Raw genomic sequence first — 21,592 nt, 5'->3', positions numbered from 1 at the left:
ATGCAAAGCATTTTGTATCATGTAATACGTCATGTATTAAAATCCGACAACAGTTTCATTATCTAACCAGAAATTGCATGTATCTAGCTACTGGAAGCTGAGGTATGAAGAATTGTATTGTGTCTTATCTTTTAGTGAATATACAACCTATCTTTTAGTGAATATACAACTCTGCAAACCAGTGAATGTCTAAATGGCTTTCGTTAAATCCAAGTTGTAGTATTGGCAGTTACATCCATTTGTGGCTATATGATGGGTTAGTAAAGCTTTCTATATGATAGGGTTAGTAAGTCTTTCTCTGCTCTCCCGTAAAGTTGTGATACGATCTATTACTGGATACAAAACGAATTATCAACTTAACTAAAGTTGTTGTATTACTACATATCTGTTTCCGCCTCTGTCAACTCTGGTCGATCTCGTTGACGCGACATGTTTCCTTTCTTTACCCCTTTCTTCGTTTAGTGAACTAAACAGTAACTATTTTGAATTATGTTACTGCGCATACCTCGTAGATGAATATTTCTTCTGATGCCAATAGTTTCCGTTTTGTCCAAGCAATGTTTTGTTTCTTATTCCCAGCATGACCCTTTTATTACATTATATGAAGAGCATGTAGGTCTAAATACCTCATGTATTACATAGCATGTAGGTTTAACTACTACATGTAAGAACATTGTCGTCTTCCAACAAAGAAGGAACACGTAATCATACTAAGTGATAGCTGTTAATGCAGTGGTTGGCACTCTCTTCGTATTTTTTCGTCCTCCTTCACACTTAAAGTAACTGTCTATTCTTATTCTTTCTACGAGTGATGGATCTTCTCTTTGACTTCATGTCAAACATGCACACGTAATGAAAAGACGCTGTTCATAATAACAATAATAATATTAAATATTACTAGCTAAATCGTGCGTATATTTCGCACAATATATTATCATGTGGAAATAAGTAAGGCTAGCTGGCGCCCCCTCATATTTTTTTCGATGCGCCTTATGAGTCCACTTTGACCAACGTTGGTCCCATCCCACTATCACCTCCTGTTCTCTCGATATAAGTTATCGACATGTTGCCTAAAGAGCGCTCTATCGTGGCCCCATGACAATGCCTCTTCGTTCATTTTGCATTGAAATCGCTTATTTTTCTGAGTACTATGAGTGCATACTGTCCAACGTTGCTCCCATCACTCTACCATTTCTCGATCTCTCGATATAAATTGTTAATATTTTACCTGTAAGGTAGATATGGCGTTTCAATCATTATGTTTGATGAAGAATTGAGGAAGATATTACGTTGCCACGAACAACACCTTTTCGTAATATATATATATATATATATATATATAATTATTATTTTACTTACCACTAATGTTGCCTACCACTATTTGCAATGCAATGTGTTACTAAAAAGCAAATCAAACAACACTCCTCGCCATTCACGTTCCCGAACTCGAAATACATGATTTACAGTTCTCTCTGTCTTAGGGGAAAGCACATTTATTATATTATTCTTTCAAATAACACGCTTCACAAGTTACTTCACTTTCAATGTGTAACTTCATATCATCACTAACAATCGTCTTGTTCCGATAGGAAAATATCCCCTCCCCCTGCAAAAAAGAAAAAAAGAAAAAAGCCTGACCGTAGCGAAAGGGCGTGAATCTTCTTTAGGTGATTAATCGGGTCTAATATTTCAATAAAAGAGAATAAGTCACTGCACACAAATATTTCAGTAAAAGAGGAAAAATCACTCAAACATTGTGAATACCCATATATGGGCGAAATTTGGTTCCCTTGGAACATTTTAAGAGTTTGAAGGGCCGCCATTTTGAACATTTTCATCTGATTATTTTGGCTAACGAACTCATTCAAGATATTTGAACAATTAATGTTTGTGGCAAGTTTGGTCTCAATCCGCTGAAAATTAGTGTTATGGCATTCACAAAATGCGTTTTATATATACAGATAGATAGATAGATAATAGATAGATATACACAGAGAGGGAAACTTTCGAACTGAAAGTGTTTATTTTTGGCTCAGAGGGTGATGATCGGCAAAAGTGCCTCGCACCCTTCTCCCACCTGTGCTGCGTCAGAGTTAAACCGGGCCTCTTTGCAAAACGTATTGACCAGCCTAACCAAAACACAAACCTCCCAGTACTCAACGTAGAAATCGTAGTCAAGAGGTTTAAGCCATGTAGTGATTGCATTTTTAATGACCGTGAGTATGGGTTCTAATCCCTCCATTTTTTTTTTTTTTTTTTTTTTTTTTTAACTTTTTGCAGCTACGTCGGAACGTTCAATTTTTATTCCTTACTAATTGCAAATGGCATTTACATTCAAAATAAGAGGAATTTTGGTGGCATTTGTTCGGATATTCTTCTCTTTCGAAATGAAGACAAGAATAAAAGCAATACACAAAGACGAAAAGTATTATCAGTATTAAACATTACCAAAAATAATTGCTACGAAAGACAAAATACGACCTCTTTTACCATTTCTCATAAGCTATATGCATTATTAACAAAAATTTTTAAAAATCTCCTTGCAGGGGATTCGAACTGATGACTTTTGCATTTGCAAGGCAGCACCTTAACCACTACACCATCATTGCTTGGTAAAGGTTTACTTGTCGGCGTATTTGCTGGTATTTGTATTTTATGTTCCCATTTCGGCAATTTTTACTCTTTTTTTTTTCTCTGTTTAGCAGCTGTTTCTGGCTTTCTCTTTCGGTGTCGTTCTTTATTTACACTATGTACTATTCGTATTCACAGATTGTGCCTCTCTGCAATGTCTTATTCAGATCAGACTTTTCTTTTTGCCCATCAGTAAACATTTAATTGATTTAATTCTCATATTCACCATGGCTGGAGCGCAGGAATGCCAGACTCAAAAAACAGGTGTACATTTACTTTCGTAACAAATTGTACCTGCTTATTACAAAATGTGAACCAGTCTTCAGCATTGAGAATGTAGCCTTCAACTGGAGATTGTAGACTTGCTCTTTGAGCCATGCGGTTGATGGTGCCACCAATGCTATCACAAGGAGATTTACCATGGGAGTGGCGAAAAAGTTCCATTCTGCTGAGATTCCATAGTCTTGATGATGGCAGAGATTTGTAAAGTTCTTGAAGTTCTCGTATTGCGCTGATGACCCCTTGCTGAAGTAGTAAATGTGACTGATGGTTTCCATATTGGCTTTCAGACACTGCAAAACTGTCCTGATGAACACATAGACAGTGACAGCATTGTGCTGTAGACAGTCACTGATGATACACATGCTGTGGCCTGCCTGTTGTCCCAATGTATCTCTTCCTGTATCATAAATGAATAATTCTTAGCAAAATCCATTAAAATCACCAATTCGTCTTTGTGCAGATTCTTCTTGAATTTTTTTCAGATAATTAGCCTGATGTTTGGCAATGTAGTGGTGCACTGACAAGCTGGTGAGCTTGACACTAATATCCTTGACAAATTCTTCAACTGATAACTGGTTTGCTGATTAGATTTGCTCGGTCTGTCTGGATCCACTGCTTGAAGACAATTGCGGCGTCGGGATCTGAATCCTCAAATATGTTAACCGATATTCCTTCAGTGGCTCTTTACCTGGGCAGCTATCATAGAGTCAAAGCATGCAATCACGTTCATTCAAATCACACACAGTTTTGGCAATCAAGTCTTTGTAATCTTTGGTTATTGACTGCGTTTCAGCTAATATGAGCTTGATATTTTGATGGTGCATACAGACACATACACTATGTGTGCTGGAAGCTCCAACTGTGATGCACCATGGAGGCTTCAGTTCACAGAATTTGGAATATCCAATCTTTTACGCAGGAAACTTGTTCTGAAACTATGAAAACAGCTCATTCAAGTTGCACAAAAGAAGTCTTCTGCATTTGCGTTTTTATGCCATTGATTCTTACACTTACTTTGTCTTTCATTCCTGGGCATAGCCTCGAGAATTCATCGTCATAAAGCTCTGCTACATGTAGTTTCATCATCTTTGGTAATGGTTTTCCTTTCTTCGGTGCTGGCTGAGCAAGTACACCTTCAGCGTCACGTAACTTTCTTGCTGCTTTAACAATCCTTTCTGACACTTGAAATTCTTCAGCAACTCTTCCTCGACCAACTCTGTGGCTGCAGCGTCAATATCTGGAGTTTGTCATAACGGCTAGTTGAGGATATATATTTGATCTGCAGTGCAGACAGAAGAGTTGCGTAATCGTTCACACAATTTGGGCATTCAGCTTGTCTGACTTCACCTTTACGCTACATATCACGAATGTCTAACCCACCAGCTACTGCAATGAATTCTGTCAATTTATATTGTAATTGCTACATCTTCCTGCTTGCATATCCACGTGAATTCCTCCTGCTGACCTTACGGAACTTCAAAGGGGGCACACCAAGTCCTCCAGCAGTAGTATTAACAGCCTCTGCTGCATGAGCTAAGAAACCCTAACATGGCTTTGGAACCAGCGAGAAACCCAATAGTGGCACAGCATGAGGCGTGGAGGAGAGCGGTGGATTGGGAGGTCGCGTTGCTGGACCTGCATGGCTATTGAGTGTGGCCCTTCGGCGATGGGGATACCCGTCTGTGACTGGCTGCTGCAGAATTGGTAGTAGCACAGCCACCATAGACCAACGCACGAATCAAGCTAAAAATCTTGGTGGTATGTTGTCTGGGAGTACGCATTTTTTAAAACTCAAACGTTCCAACCAAGCTCTGGAAGGCCCTGACAACGAGTGACTTAAAGTTCACATTTGACCAAGAAGCCATCCAGTCTCTAAAATGATATTTTGGTCTCTAAGGCTCTTTTGACATGCTCTTTCCAATGGCACCAACAAAAGCAGGGTGACGAACTGGAATGATGGTCAACTATCCGATTGAACATAGGTAAGTTTTGTCATTTTTCTGTTTGTGACCAACTTTCATCAGGTCCCACTTACAGATTATACGACTTAGAAACTTCCCACTTGGCACACAGACTAACATGTTAGAGGCCAATAATGAGAAGAACAATTGGTATCAAATAACCCCACGATTCAAGAGGTATCGGCTCATCCGTGCAGTAGTACTTGGTTTTACAGGTGATGTTATTTTCAATCTCACTTTCTGAGAAAAGTAAGCCATCTGAGTCAAAACTGCTTTCATTTTTGGCATCCTTGCACACAAATGTCCCAGACTAGTCATTTTCAGCATCAACAAACAAATAGCAACTGAATAACGACTTCCTCAAAATGGCTCTGTGACGCTCCTGTTTCCGTTCTGGTGTTTCGGGTCAACATATAAGGGCATTGTTTTTTAGAAACTATAGCAGCAACAGAGCTGACATTTTGCACATGTCTGTTTGGGCCAAGTACCAACCCGTGTTCCAAGTTTCATCCAAATCTGAGAGGGTGACGTGGGGACCATTGGACCACTTGATATGCAATCTTCCAGTCTCTTCATCTCCACTGCCTAAAAAAGTTGTTAATTACAAGTGTTAGATGAGCCTCAAAGTGACAGACTAAATTACAGTTGAGCGTAGAGAAACCTCTCTCAGCTGAAAGAAATAATAAATTGCTCAAATTTAACGAATGCACTGATCATGAAACCGTTAATCTTTATGTTATTTTAATTGCTGTTCTGTACTCCACGGAACTCCAGTTATTTTTTTCAATTCTCAGATTGCAACTTCAATATATATATATATTTGGTCTAGGAATTAATTCGTGCGGGTGGACAAGAGATGGCGCAACGAACGGAGCGTCCCACAGTTCCGTGTATCCACACATGTGTTGCAAACCCCTGTCATCGCGTATCGTTCGTAGTATAGGGCAGTGGATTAAAGCGTCAACAACACCAGTTTGTAGTTAAGTGAACATATCGCAATTTGTGCCTGATAAAGTGTTTTTGCGGGTTGTCCTGCTGCATTACTTTAACATGCAGAAAAGTGCGACTGAAAGTCATCGTATTTTGGTGGAAGTGTATGGTGACCATGCTCTAGCTGAGCGAACGTGTCAGAAGTGGTTTGCACGGTTTAGAAGTGGTGATTTCGGCTTGGCAGACCAAGAGCGAGCTGGACAGCCAAAAAAAATTCAAGACGAAGAATTGACAGCATTGCTCGAGCAGGATTCGTGTCAAACGCAGGAACAACTTGCAGCAGCATTAGGCGTTGATCAAACAAGTCTCCAAACGCTTGAAAGCCATGGGAATGATTCAAAAGATGTCACATTGGGTTCCACATGAATTGAAAGACAGAGACGTTGAAAGACGAAAAACCATTTGCGAATTGCTGCTTCAACGACAGAGCAGAAAGGGGTTTCTGCATCGAATTATTACGGGTGATGAGAAGTGGATCCATTACGAGAACCCTAAACGAAAAAAGGCCTGGGTGAAACCAGGTGAACCAGGTCCATCACCAACCCAAACGAGATATTCACTGTGCAAAGGTTATGCTGTGCATATGGTGGGATATGAAAGGTGTGGTGTACTATGAGCTGCTGCAACCGGGTGAAACTATGAATGGAGAACGTTATCGACGACAATTAATGCGTTTGAAGCAAGCTCTGGCCAGAACACGACCAGAATGGGAGAACAGACATGATAAACTTATTATTCAACATGATAACGCTCGCCCACATGTCGCAAAACCGGTCAAAACCTATTTAGAAAATGTCGGATGGGAAGTTTTACCCCACCCGCCGTATTCACCAGACGTTGCTCCTTCGGACTACTACTTGTTCGATTGCATGAACAAAGATTTGATTGGACAGCGGTTTACTTCTTCAGAAGATATCGAAACATGGGTCTCTGACTGGATCGCTTCCAAGGATGAGGACTTCTTTCGCCACGGAATCCGTACATTGCCTGACAGATGGGCGAAAGTGGTGGCTACCGATGGACAATATTTTTCTTAAGGTATTTATGTATTTTGTGTTTGTACTACAGCTTCAATGTGTGCGTACCAACCGCACGAATTAATTCCTAGACCAAATATATATATATATATGTAGGAGAATAGGTTTTTACTCTTTGTTGAAATCCCTAACTTTCCATTATTGCTGGCAGTAAAATATTAAATTTAATCCTTGATTTTAATAATGAGACCAGCAATTAAAATTTCTTCAATTTTGCTTTCTTTTAAAATTAATTTTACCTGAAACCTTAGATAATCAAAAATCATGTTCGGGGTAACAATCATATGTCTAAAGTGTTATGCTTTTTGTGATGTTTGATTGATTTATCTAGGTATACGTCACTAATCAGTAATCATCATTTCATCATAGTATAAGCTATGTACTAGTTACTACTAAAATAAAGTGTACGGTATAATATGATTTCTTTCGTGTACTGTGTTGTGGACTAACTTCCGTGTATACAGTCGAGAGTTCAACGTAATATCTAACTTCGATCATTTTAATAACTACGTCGTTGTTCGAAGTTGATCTTATAGTCATTGAGATATTCCAAGTCAGTGTAGACAGTGTGAGTTTGCAGTATATATTTATATGTATCCCAAAACTGCAAATAGAAAGCGGAATGGGCTTCCTATTTCATCACTGTTGTTTTTATACGTACTTCACGATGGTATCACCTGTGTAGTCTGTGGCTTCCGTTTAGATGAGTTTTTATTCTTATTTTTATTCCTTTATACTTATTATGAGATATTAACTCATCTTACTTTTCAAGTTGAACATAAGATCTTGTGCAGTCTTGTTCGGTATCGTATGTTATCTGTGGTCTTGTTAAGTCACTATTACAGTTATTTAAATTTCGCCACACTTCTTTCTTACAAGGAAGGGTCACGCAGTGGCTCCGCTGAGATCCGAACGAGACAATTGTGTTTGCATTTGATATGTTATAACTAGATGAATCCCAAAGTTCTAAGTGCCACCGGGCGGAATGTCGTGAGTTACAACATATTTTGTAATATAAAAGCTACAAAGCTGGCAGAATAGTTTGAACCGAGTTATTTGTTCGGAAACGGTTGGGTAAATGGAAAAATCGGACAATACGTATCCCATCATTTTCAAGGGTACACTTTTTCTGATAAAAAAAAAAAAAAAAAAAAAAAAAAAAAAAAAAAAAAAAGTTTTCCCCAGGGTTCAAAACGGTGTCCAACTCAAAATTTTCAAATGGCAAGGGGGGCTAAGTAGCATATCGTTTGAAAGCTGTTGTAAAATGAAAGAAAATGCAGCAAGTCTCGACTCTCTACGACAACTCTGTGCAAAATGGCGACGGGTCAAAATGTAAACAAAAACTTAATTGAAAATTCCATGGTCACTCCTATAAATCGGAAACGGTGAGACAAATGCAAAAATAGGAAAGGGAGTGTGACATTATTTTCAAAGTACAACAATTTAAGTTAAAACGTCTTGTCTCAAGATCCCCACAGGGTCCCAGGTGGGGTCCAATTAAAAAGTTTCATATGGCAAGAGAGGTTAAGTACCTCATGGTTTGCAAGATCTTGTTAAATGAAAGTAGATAGAGCAAGTCTCGACTTTCTATGACAACCCTGTCCAAAATTGCGGCGGCTCAAAATGTAAACAAAAGCTTAATTGAAAAACTATGGCCACCGTGAATCTACGATGACCGCTTAAAACCTATGTCATTCATAACAGTACAAATCTAAATCTTTATTTTTATCTGTTATGTATTTAGAAACAATAGGAAGACTAAAGAACAATTGAATTTCGATTCATTTCAACTATTATTTCATTATAACAACACATATATGTTTTGTTCTTAATGCACGTTCGTCACGGTTCTCTCGACTTCATTTACTTGAATATAACGAATATGCGATGAAAACACAACTCTGACTTCCTACTTCAAACAAAAGTTGAATACCTTCGGGTATTTTTCTAATTTTGTCATACGTAGTTCATGCATAAAGGACTTGCTGCGCCAGTAGGTTGGGGGTCTATTGTAACGTATTCGTGATGGTTACATTTGTATGTCATTCGTTGATTTGAACGCAATACTTCAAGCAATACCAAATATACAATACATTTGCAAGATTGGCGAGTAGTACCGAACCATGTGTAAGCCATTTCAGTACATCGAACTGCGTCAAACTTTGTTTGTTTGGTCACAGTATTCCAAGAAATAACATATTTATATACAAACTCATTTCTCACGTTGGCAGCCATATTGAATTACAGATTATACTCTGATATTTTGTGGATATCTACTATTAACCATAAACGTAAATACCACATTTCGCTTCTCCAACACCAGTGGTGTGAGCTGGACATGCGTTCGATACATAGTGCGGCATTTTGAACTCAAGATGTCACGTTTTTTAACATTTCGCATGTTTTCGTCACCTACTAATCAACATTAATGCCAAATTTGGTTTTCCTAGTTTCAGCAGTTTGGTATGCTTATCCTTTCTATATAGGTTTTAAGCGGCCGTCTTGGATTCCAGGTGGCCATAGATTGTCAATTAAGCTTTTGTTTACTTTATCCCGTCGCCATTTTGCACAGGGTTGTTGTAGAAATTCGAGACTTGCTGCATTTTCTTTCATTTTACAACAGATTTCAAATGATGCTACTTAAGCCCCCTTGCCATTTAAAAATTTTGACTTGGATCCCGTTTAGGACTCTGCGGAGGACCTGACACAAAGTTTTTTACCCCAAAAAGTTTGTCGTTGAAAATGATGGGATAGGTGTTAGCCGAGTTTTCCACTTACCCAACCGTTTCCGAACAAATGACTCGTTTAAACTATTCTGCCAGGTAATTTTTTGTATTTGTTACATTACAAAATATGTTGTAACTCACGATATTCCGCCCGGTGGCACTTATAACTTTGAGATTCATCTAGTTATAACATATCAAATGCAAACACAATTGTCTCGTTCGGGTCTCAGCTGAGCCACTGCATGACCCTTCCTTGATAGACATTTTCATAAAATAATTGTGAAAAATATAGTTACATTACGGTATTTTATTACCATAAGACAGTGTATTTTTAAAAAAACTGTTCTATTTAATAATTGAAAACGTATGACGCCAATAACTTACTTTTTTGTTTAGGTGAAACTTGGAATCCGCTGAAACTTCGGTATCAGCTGAAGAACGTTCGTGAAAGACTAGCAAAGAATCTAGTGGAAAAGGGAGTCCTAACTACAGAGAAGCAGAACTTCCTGTTGTTCGATATGACAACACATCCTTTGACTGATAATGTAACTAAATCACGACTCGTGAAGAAGGTAAGTTTTTTCAGTCATTACATATCATTTACATATGGCCGATTCCATTTCTAATCTCCAGGCAAACCACAATTGGTCCCCATCATAGTCTCAGATTTCATTTATTTTTTTATATGGGATCTATATGCAATATTATTAGACCCATATTTTTTCTTTTTGCTGAAAAATTTTTTTCTTTCGATATACAGCCTTTCAAAATGGCTGCCCTCCCCTCGGATTGCTCGTAAAACTGAAAAACGTGTCAAATTAGAAGTTTTGTTGTAAAGAAACGAGTGTACTTAGTAACATAATTGCAATAGCAGGAAGAGTATAAAGTTATATGTTTCGGTGGAGGGCCAAAATTCGTTTATTGGTTCAATAGGAATCGAGCAATTCACTCGCAATGTTGCCAACTCTGATGAAATTTTTGCTAACTTTAAACATTTTTTTCTGTCCTCACGAGCAATATCAACCATCTGCTTCTAGCATCGAAATCTACTCCATAAGGTCTCTTGAAAATGTAAAGGACTTATGTTTCTGATTGTAAAGGACGTTATAGCATGATGAAAAGCTGAAAATTTCATTAACACACCATGTTTGGACGCCATTTTCTCAAAAAACCCACCTTTTAAAAATCTGTATTTTTTACATGTATTGGAGAAGTACCTAAGTATTTAATATCCGTTAACCGTTCATGCGGCTGCAGCCCCTAACATTCGCAATTAATTATTGAAATTTCGATTTTTGTACTTGGAATATAAATATTTCCTATGGGCATTTAGGTCCTATACACAAGACGATTTGAAAGGGAATATGAAAATTTCGAGAGATGAATCCTGACATCAAATCCAGTAGAAAAGTTCCTATAAACATGAGTCGAATTCCGCTTCGTTTTCGAGTTACAGGGTTTCCAACTCGGTACCCAAAATCGGCTTGCGACAATGGAAAATAAAATATATTTTTTTTTGTTAAATTAAAGCTATGTGCTATAGTTATGATGAAGTTCCGAAAGTTGATTTGTATCAATATGATAATTTTTACGTGCGTTGCAATTCGGTTGGCAGTGTTGCCAACTTGGTAGAACTTCTATTTGTTTCCAAATGACACTACGTGGTTTTTATTTGAAATTTGGTATTCATTGATGATTGCAAACATCACATGAAGCACAATTGTCCCCACATCGCCACAGTTTTCGAAAACATACATGTATTTCATTAAAAGATTTTTCTCGTGCGTTATTGATAGTTTGCAACATTAAGTGTGAATTTCACTTGATGTTTGCCATCATTAGTAAAACCAAAATGTCGAATAAAAACTACGTCTGTGTAAGTTGTAATAATAATAATAATAATAATAATAATAAAGAAGAAGAAGAAAACATATATTATTATTGCAAAACCTCTTATAACTCCACGCATCAAGTTCGAACTTGTTCAAGGAAAAAAAAGATGAAATGAAATCCTTGAGTTTTACGTCCCACGGTTATGCCGGTTAGGCTAAAGGAGACGGTGAAGATGAGAAATGAATGAAAATGGTGGAATGAAGAAAGTGGGAGGAAACGGGAGAACCCCGAGAAAACCCACGCACACGGTGTTTGTCCACCACAAAGTTCACTTGGCGAGGGTTGGGATCGAACCTTGTTCAAGGAGTTCTGCTGCAATCACGAAACAGTTTATTACGTGATTCGGTGTCGTGAACGTCATCCTAGTGTTCTCTGGAACCATGAAAATTGTTTTCACTGGTAACATTACATTGTAGTGCACTAGTTACAGTGTTTGTGTGAATAACAATGGAGAATTCCTATTACACTAAGGACCGTATTAAATATGTTGATTATTCTAAAAGGCATAAGATAATTGTGTACAGAAAGAATTCTTGACAAAAATTTTATCTTGCGGTAAAATATATGTCTGCCAAAACGTAGTATTAGGAGAGGATGATTATTTGTGTAAAGGGTGTTTTGAATATTTACCATGAACAACGTGAATGCATGTGAGATATTGGTGACCACGAAAGATGTACATAAATATGAAATTATGCACCAGCAAGATAAAGAATTTGTTCCTCTGAATGTTGATTTGGAAACCATTAACCAGACAGTTAACATGCTAAACATGAATGTGTCGCCATTAAAACAGTTGTTATCGGTGAAACATAAGACTACTGTGAAGGATTCACCTTTCAACATTTTTCATACTGTCTTTCAAATCGCCTTGTGTACAGGACACAAATAATCATCCTTCCCTAATAGTACGTTAGGGCTGACACGCTGTACGCAATCCATATATTTTACCGCAAGGTAATGTTTTTGTCTAGAATTCTTTCTGTGCACAATCCTCTTATGGTTTTTAGCGTAATCAAAACATTTAATACGGTCCTAACTGTAATACAGTTTGTAAAAAAATAACTGCATCACTTGCTAAATGTATAGCAGGACATCTAAAGAATAACAGTAGTTACTTTTAGTAGTGGCATGCATTCATAGATTTTCATAAAAACAAATCTCGTGTGGTTCTCTTACACAGTCTTTTGTTTTGTTGTTACTTGTTTCCCATTTTTGTCACCAGGTTGGTCTGTTGTTATCTAGTGTCGAAAAGCTGCATATGCAGCTAGGGTGAAGATTGATAAAGTAATGCACATTGTTCTTATCGCGTGATTGTTTGCCTGATTGGTGTTGCAGTGTTTGCTTTTATAGTATTCTGAAGTTTATAAATATATAAGCAGTGTATTTAATACGAATAGGGTATTATTGATTTGACGAATCATGAGCTTGAAAGACACTTCACATCGCAAGCAAGGACAAATATAGGCCCTACACAAGGAAGGAGTAAGTCAAAGAGAAATTGGTAGAAAAGTTAACGTTCATCAGTCTACAGTGTCAAAAATCATTAAGAAACAGCTAGAATTTGGACACTGTTCGCTTAGAAACAGGTGTGGAAGGAAGGAGAAAACATTTGCGAGGGTTGATCGAAAATTGAAACCACTAGTGTTGCAGAAAAGAAGCATGATTTCACGTCAACTGGCTGCACAAATGGAAATGGAGTTAGGTATTAGAGTGAGCCATTCAACAGTAGTGTCTAGACTAAAGTTTTTTTGATTTAACAAGAAAAAGCAGCGAAGAAAACCGCAACTGACAAACATAAGGATGCAAGGAACATTTTTGTGCAAAGGTACGGGGAATGGACAGAGGAAGACTGGGATTGTGTGATTTTTTCGGACGAAAAGAAGTTTAATATTGTTGGAAAGGATGCTGGAGTGAAGCTTTGGATGAGTAAGGGGGAGGAATTAAATGATAATTGTATATCTGAGACACAGAAGTTCTCGGGAAGTGTTATGTTGTGGGGTTGCTTAACATCGAGAGGAATTGGAAAAAATGAAATTTGTAATGGTTAAGTTAATAGCGGAAAGTACATACAAATTCTTGATCATAAATTAATTCCAACAGCTAGGACTTATTTTACAGGGGCAAATCTGAACAAATTCTACTTTCAGGATGACAATGTCTCATGCCATCGATCTCGTTCAGTCAATAATTAGTTTAAGGAGATGGATATAGAGAGAATCAGGTGGCCTCCTAATTCACCAGATTTAAATCCTATCGAAAATCTGTAGCATATTATGAACAAGAAACTGCGGAAAAGGTGTTTTGAAAACAAGAACCAGCTAATGGCAGCAATTGTACATACTTGGTACCATGATTTAGACATGTTAACATGGCGTAATCTTGTTCACAGTATGCTCAGAAGAATTCAGGCTGTCAGGAAAGCTAAAGAAGGCCATACAAAATACTAAATTAAGGACAGTATTAAAAATGATGATATTGTGTTATTCAGTCGCTTGGAAATCAAGAAAAACACATTTTTCCTTGCTAAATGTTACCTTATAAGATATTTTTTTCAATTAGTTTCTTGCACAATATTTTTGTAATATAGTTGTGTGTGTTCTAGGGGTACTTCATTTTACATTAATTTTGTGAATAATTTAAGACAACTGTGTTTGAACTAATTTAGCAGTTATAATAAACATCCAGTAACATCTTGGTTAAATTTAAAATATGTTATGCTGTATCATACAATTTATATGACCCAAATAAGAAAATTTATTGCCATAAATCTAAGTGATGCAGTTATTTTTTTACAAACTGTATGACTTTCCCATTGTTATTCGCACAAACACTTACCTAGTGCACTACAATGTCATGCTACCAGTGAAGACAATTTTCATGATTCCAGAGAACACTAAGACGGTTTACGACACTGAATCACACAAACTATCAATAACGCACGAAATAAAACCTTTTAATGAAATACATGTAAGTTTTCGAAAACTGTGATGATGTGGGGACAATTGTGCTTCATGTGGTGTTTGCAATCATTAATGAATACCAAATATCAAATAAAAACTACGTAGTGTCATTTGGAAACAAATAAAAGTTCTACCAAGTTGGCAACACTACCAACCGAATTGCAACGCACGTAAAAATTATCATATTGATACAAATCAATTTTCGGAACTTCATCATAACTTTAGCACATAGCTCTAATTTAACAAAAAAAAATTATATTTTATTTTCCATTGTCGCAAGCCGATTTTGGGTACCGAGTTGGAAACCCTGTAACTCGAAAACGAAGCGGAATTCGACTCATGTTTATAGGAACTTTTCTACTGGATTTGATGTCAGGATTCATCTCTCGAAATTTTCATATTCCCTTTCAAATCGCCTTGTGTATATGACCTAAATGCCCATAGGAAATATTTATATTCCAAGTACAAAAATCGAAATTTCAATAATTAATTGCGAATGTTAGGGGCTGCAGCCGCATGAACGGTTTACGGATATTAAATACTTAGGTACTTCTCCCCAATACATGTAAAAATTCAGATTTTTAAAAGGTGGGTTTTTTGAGAAAATGGCGTCCAAACCTGGTGTGTTCATGAAATTTTCAGCTTTTCATCGTGCTATAACGTGGGATGTAATAATTAAAAACGTAAGTCCTTTACATTTTCAAGAGACCTTATGGAGTAGATTTCGATGCTAGAAGCAGATGGTTGATATTGCTCGTGAGGACATGAAAAAAAAGTGTTTGAAGTTAGCAAAAATTTCATCAAAGTTGGCAACATTGCGAGTGAATTGTGCGATTCCTATTAGACCAATATACGAATTTTCGTCCTCCACCGAAACATACAACTTTATATTCTTCCTGCTATTGCGATTATGTTACTAAGTACACTCGTTTCTCTACAACAAAACTTCTAATTTGAAATGTTTTTCAGTTTTACGAGCAATCCGAGAGGAGGGCAGCCATTTTGAAAGGCTGTATATCGAAGAAATTTTTTTTTCAGCAAAAAGAAAAAATGTGGGTCTTAATAATTTTGTATGTAGTTTCTTATTTTAAAACATAAGCTAAACTGATACAGTCGTGTGGACCACCCTGGATGATTTGAAATGGAATCACTCATATCTAGTTACAGCAATGAGCATGTTATTTCGTAAAGTGCTAAAAGCTATAACTTGTAGATGCTCTAAGATGCATATTTAAACATAGAAAAGAACTCACCTTGCATGAGGTGCAATTGTATTTCTGTTAAAACTTCGTGCTTTCTATATTTTGGCCCGCGCTGGTGCCGTGGATGCGAACACTCCTACCGCAAGCTGAAGGGAATTATTGTATCATTATGTAGTTTTTGGTCCTGTAATAAGAAAACTCTCCGAATTTTCAAAACGCACTGTAAATATTTAACACTTAAAAATTTAAACTTTGTCCATTCACTTTAAATGTGAAAATAGTGTTTGTAGGAAGGTTCGTCTTGTTATGAGATACTTTCATTTCTTACTAACTTCTTTCACTGTGTGCACTTTTTCCTTATAATAATCCAGTTTATTCTGTTCATTTATGTACAAAACTTATTCATGGATAATTAAATGATATATCTTTCCGTTCAAGAATGTCACTATGTAATAAACTGCAGGTATGTGTTGTGTGTAGACAGCGTTTGCCCAAGTGGGCCCAGCCCGAAAAAACCCACTGGGTTTTTTCGGGTTGGACCCACCTGAAAAACCCATCTTAAAACCCACCTGGGTTTTTGACTTTTTGTTAGTGTATTATTGGTACAACTAAGGTGATCACATTGAAAGTTATTTTTATCAATTTTAAACTTTCTTTGGGCAAATTATATGCTTTCATGTTAAGATAGACAACAATATTCAACATAAGACCTTTATAAAGCTCTAAATGCACTGAATGAATGAATGAATGAATAAATAAATAAATAAATAAATAAATAAAACCCTCACCTTAGCTTGAGATAATTGTAGAACAACTTAATGTGTGGATTATGCTTATAGCCTATTTGAAGTAAAGTAAGCGATTGTATGTTTTAGAAAATACTTTCCATGAATAGTGTATTTCCTGACACGGCACCGCCGAGGGACGTTATCCCTCATACGTTGACGGGTTTAAGGTCATAGGTGCCGGTACTAACAGTAAATATGTAAATACATTAGTAAAACTATTAGTATTATTTCTTACCTTTGATGGTAACAAAAGTATTCAGTAAAATTTGGATTTCCAACAACAGTTAAATTCAGTCATTTGTTGCTAGCCTTCAAATAAGCATTCTGTAGAATCAACACTAGCAATAACGTAAAAATTCTTCTCAAAATTTAGAAGCTTAATGCTCGGAGCTCCGAAGACTACGTAACACTTACTATTTCAAGTGCTGCATTCGAACTTCAGTATTAATGGAAGTTTCGATGTACAGTAAAGCAAGCTTCATTTTCAGGTAAAACCCGTCGTGAAAGAAGTGTTCGGGAAATTCCCGCAATTGAACCCACTAAGCATCGAAAGTGAACACTTCAAGAATAAAACTATTTATTTTATGCTGGAGGATATTTCATTTCATTTTAGACATTTTGAAACATTTACTTTATAAAATATGAATTATAGGCCTATCTTTAATTGTTTTAAATTAATTTTCGGAAAAGAATGGTCTTGCAACAAGTGCTCGGGTAATTCCCATAATTGAATGCACACAGCATCGAAAGTGAACTTCAACAATAAGACCATTTATTTTACGTTGAAAAATATTTAAGACATTTTGATTAATTATGTCTTTGTTTTAAATTAATATAGCTATTTGGTATTCATATTTGGCGAACGTCACTGAGGCTTCTAGGATGACTCGTTCTACATTTGTTCGTTTGTCTGCCTTTACATATCTCTTACAATCTTGGAACTGTCCCCCTCAATAATCCGATTGGAAATGTGTCTTTTAGGAAGAAATGTGATGATTTGTGTCCAGCTGTCACAAAGGAAAGTGAGATGAAATTGATACCTCCCAGAATAAGCCTCAAATCTGACCGCGTCCCAATGTTGAAGACAACTCTGCTCCCCTACCCATGTTGTCCCGGAGTCCCACACAGGGGACATAAAATATGACGATATTATTATTACTTTACAACTTTAAAATCAGACTGGCAACATTGAAAACTGTTTACAGGGAATGATCATATTTGGATCATCCCTTGTAAACAGTTTTCAATGTTGCCAGCCGGATTTTAAAGTTATAAAGCAATAATAATGTCGTCATATTTTATGTCCCCTATGGAGGACGCCGGGACCGACATGGGTAATCCTCCTCAGCATTGTTTTTCGCCTTCATAAATATTTTGTACATCGCATATATATATATATCCGTCTTACCCCCCCCCCCCCAATGTTGAAGACAAATTTGCGCCGCTGTTGATATCCACGCTACAAAGCGCAATTTTAGGTCTTTCAAGTTGAAATTTTTCAAAGTAGAAGCACGAGGGACTAAATTAGCTGTATATATTTTGGCGGCATAAAATTTCAAAATGGCGGCCATTTTTCAAAATAGCGGGTATCCATGCTACAAGGTGCAATTTTCGGACTTTTTAAGTTGATATTTTGAGGGTAGAAGCACAAGACCTTCTAAATTTGCTGTATAGATTTTTTCGGCGATCCAATATAAAATTTCAAAATGGCGGCATTTTTTTCAAAACAGCAGTGAATAGAAAGTTGTTGCAAGTTGTGACAATGACACTCATAAAATGTAAATCATATTTTAACATTTTTACCGCAAAGAGATTGAAATATTTCGAAAAAACCCAATAAAACCCGAAAATACCCGAAAAAACCCACATGGGCCCAGGTGGGTTGGTTTTTTCAAAAATACCCGGGTTTTTTCAAACCCTGTGTGTAGATCACTGTTGCCAGAAGATGCTGATATGAGACTTCGTACAAATTAAATAACACTATTTTACAAATATACAAAAGGAAAAATTGGTCCTGGATTAGTCTTTTTATTTAGTTCTTGATTGTGCAATCCCATCGGTGATCTAAAATTTCCCCGTCTACGTTAAGATTTGGATACTTTGTTCTAACGAAAAACGATTCAAATACGTTCCTTTCAGTGTTGTTGAAGCACAGAAGTAGTACGTCAATTCTATTGATGTCGTCGCGTTCCGTTTTAGTGCAGGTGCCTTGGAATTCATGACGTGGGAGTTCCTTTCCGTTTGCATCCGTGATATGTTCTTTCATCCTAGTCGAGATGTTTCTTTTTGTCATTTCTGCGTAGACCTCACTACATGAACAAGAAATTGAATAAATTCCAGGTAATGACCATATATATATCTCTGTGAGAATGTTAATATTGCGAAAGCAAATTTTGAAACTTGTTCCAGATTTCACCGAAAATTTATTCCAAAAATTTCGGTGAACGGGCTAAATGTAGAAAGTATTAACGGACTGAATTTTCTAGATATCCTCATATAATTCTAAATAACAAGTCGTGCACAGGACTTGTTATCCTCTGTATACAGGAAGGAAATTGCCTTGGTAATGTTTGTTCGTAAAGATTGAGTACATTCCGATCTATCAAGGCCAATATTTCGAAGCTGTTGCTGAGGGCATTCAGGTACACCGCAGAAGAAAATGATCTCCGAAATCACATTCATAAATTATACATTCTAGGAAAGAAGAACGGATTTGATTGCTACACACTCAAAACATGATGTTCGAATATTACGTCACTCCGATTAAAAAACTATAATAAAATGAACTATACGTGGGTTCCATTAACACTTTGTGTGGGAGTTTCTGACAAAATTATTAAAATAGACTATTCGTTTGGAATAAAATTTTCGATAAAATCTGAAACAAATTTTGAAATTTCACTTTTGGAATATAAAAATTAGTACAGGATAAATTACACTGTGCAACAAATTTAAACTTTTTTCTGTCCTTCAAATGAAATTATGTGATTTTAACTAAATGGCAGGTGCTGAATTCATTGGTGGCAACCAAAATGTTTAATCACGTCACGTTTCTGTTGGGCAGACCACAACATATTATACGAAATGTACATATTTACATATATTTACTGTCTAATGTAGGCTAGGAAGGCGTATTATACTAATATTAAATTTTGTTGATTTAGCCTTTATTTATTTATTTTTTATTTTTATTTTATTTATTTATTTATTTTATTTTATTTATTGTGTCGTTTACGCTTGTAAACATCTTCTGGAGTCTCTCTGATGATAGACCAGCAATACTCAGTCAGCATACTTTCAGCCCATTTTCCCCTTTAACGCTTTTAAAATATGGCAATATCCTGATGAAACAATTCTCCTTATTCATCACTTAGTGCGTCAAGGTTTTGAGGGAAAAGATCAAGATGTGAGTGCAAGAAGTGTAATTTTAATGACATGTTGCATCCCATGAGTTGAAAACTGCGCACCATGTCACTAACAATAGCTTCATAATTTTCAGCCTTTACATTTCCAAGAAAACTTGAACATACCGATTTAAATGATAGCCAATCTGATTTCTCAATTTCGGAAAGTTTAGTTTCAAAGTCTTCATCCTGCATGACCGTTTTAGTGTGTGAACCAACAAATACTCCGTAAGTTTTGTCTCCCTTCAGTTTTGGAATTTCTTCTTTTCTCTGTCTAGTGCTTTAACAAAACTCTTCATCAACCCAAACTTCGTATAGAATGGTGGCAAAAATACATCTTGAGGGTTCACAATTGGTTTAAGAGATAAGTTCTTGCTGCTAGAAATGCAATCTTGTCTTTGAAGCCAGAAGTCCCCACGCATATGCCATTTGATTTTTTTTTATATTTTTATATTTCAATGAAGTTCAATATCGCACTCATACTTCATACATCTCCTTTGTACGAGCTGCATATGCTACAGGAACGGATGGGTGAAAATTTCCCATATGGAGAAGCACTGCCTTCAGACTTAGTTCGAAGTTGTCAATAAACAAGCGCCATTCGGTGGGATTATGTTCATGTCTCAAAGACTGAAATAAAACATGTACATCTGTGCAATAAGCAATGCCTCCATTTTCAATAAAATAGTCCTCAAAATGACTTTGTCGTTTTCTAAACAAACTTATTTTAACATCTTGAGCTAAGAGATTCCAACCTTGAAGCTTGGAGCACAACAATTCCGATTTTAATTTGGGAAGATTTAAGTCTCGTATAAGATCATTAAGCTCTTCTTGTGTGATCAAATGAGGTGACGTTGACTGGGATGCATATGGCTGAAAGTCTACATCTTCCCTGTTGCGTGGAACGTCTGATGTATCTTTTTTCTGAATCAATAGTATAACGTTCTGGAGCTTTAGGCACTGGAAGACTTTAATGTGAGGAACTAGTCGAATAGCTGACTTTATATTTTGGTACTGAATCTGATGTTTAGATTTAGAGGTCAAGCCCTTTACATCTGTCAAGCAAAAGTAACAGTCAGTTACATGATCTATTTGTTCGCACCAAATCATAGGAACAGCAAATTTCACAGAATTACGTTTTCCTTGTAGCCAGTTTCTCAAATTCCTGGAACACACAGTGCAATATATGTGTAGTATGGCCCAAGACTCATAATTGTCTCCAACCCTACAGTCAAAGTACAGTTAATAAGCCTTTTTTTAACTAAAGGTGTAAGGCTGCTATATGAGTATTAGATGTAAGTTCATCACACACCTAGCAAAATAAGTCAGGTTTATTTTTACACGCACGGCACATTGCACTCCACTGCGCGTAGCTAAACGTTTATTCAGTACTTTTTTGAAACGCAGGTGTACAGCATACACTACCAAAAATGATACAATGCGGCAAATCTGACCACTTCTAATGAAACACCAGTCAGCAAATAATACAATCGAACCAAAAATTACTTAAATGCAGCATATTTTGGCAACATACATCTGAACTCGCTTATCACTAGATCTTAATGGGCTACTACCTGAAATGAAGATAAAGAGTGAGGAGAAATATGAGAAACTAGTGTTTCCTCGTATAACACAGAAAAAGACGCAATAGGAGAAAATTGGAGTGATGAGATCCTCTCTTTAAGCAGCGTATATCTTCTGTAAAGAAGAAAAGT

At 36.6% G+C, this 21,592-nt stretch overlaps 1 protein-coding gene across 1 annotated transcript in view; it reads left to right on the top strand.

The window, feature by feature from the left end:
• Nucleotides 1-21,592, top strand: part of sau (Golgi phosphoprotein 3 homolog sauron) — a 65,448-nt gene that overhangs the window by 31,028 nt on the left and 12,828 nt on the right. The window contains exon 3 of the mRNA XM_081748389.1: nucleotides 10,024-10,199. Within this exon, the coding sequence (XP_081604515.1) occupies nucleotides 10,024-10,199 (176 nt within the window). The remainder of the gene's footprint in view (nucleotides 1-10,023; nucleotides 10,200-21,592) is intronic.

The sequence above is a fragment of the Thermobia domestica genome, chromosome 2 (genome assembly GCF_964235325.1).
Source record: "Thermobia domestica chromosome 2, izTheDome1.hap1.1, whole genome shotgun sequence".
In the NCBI taxonomy this organism is placed as follows: domain Eukaryota; kingdom Metazoa; phylum Arthropoda; class Insecta; order Zygentoma; family Lepismatidae; genus Thermobia; species Thermobia domestica.
The sequence above is the reverse complement of the archived record's forward strand: the minus strand, read 5'-3'. Positions and strand labels throughout refer to the sequence as shown.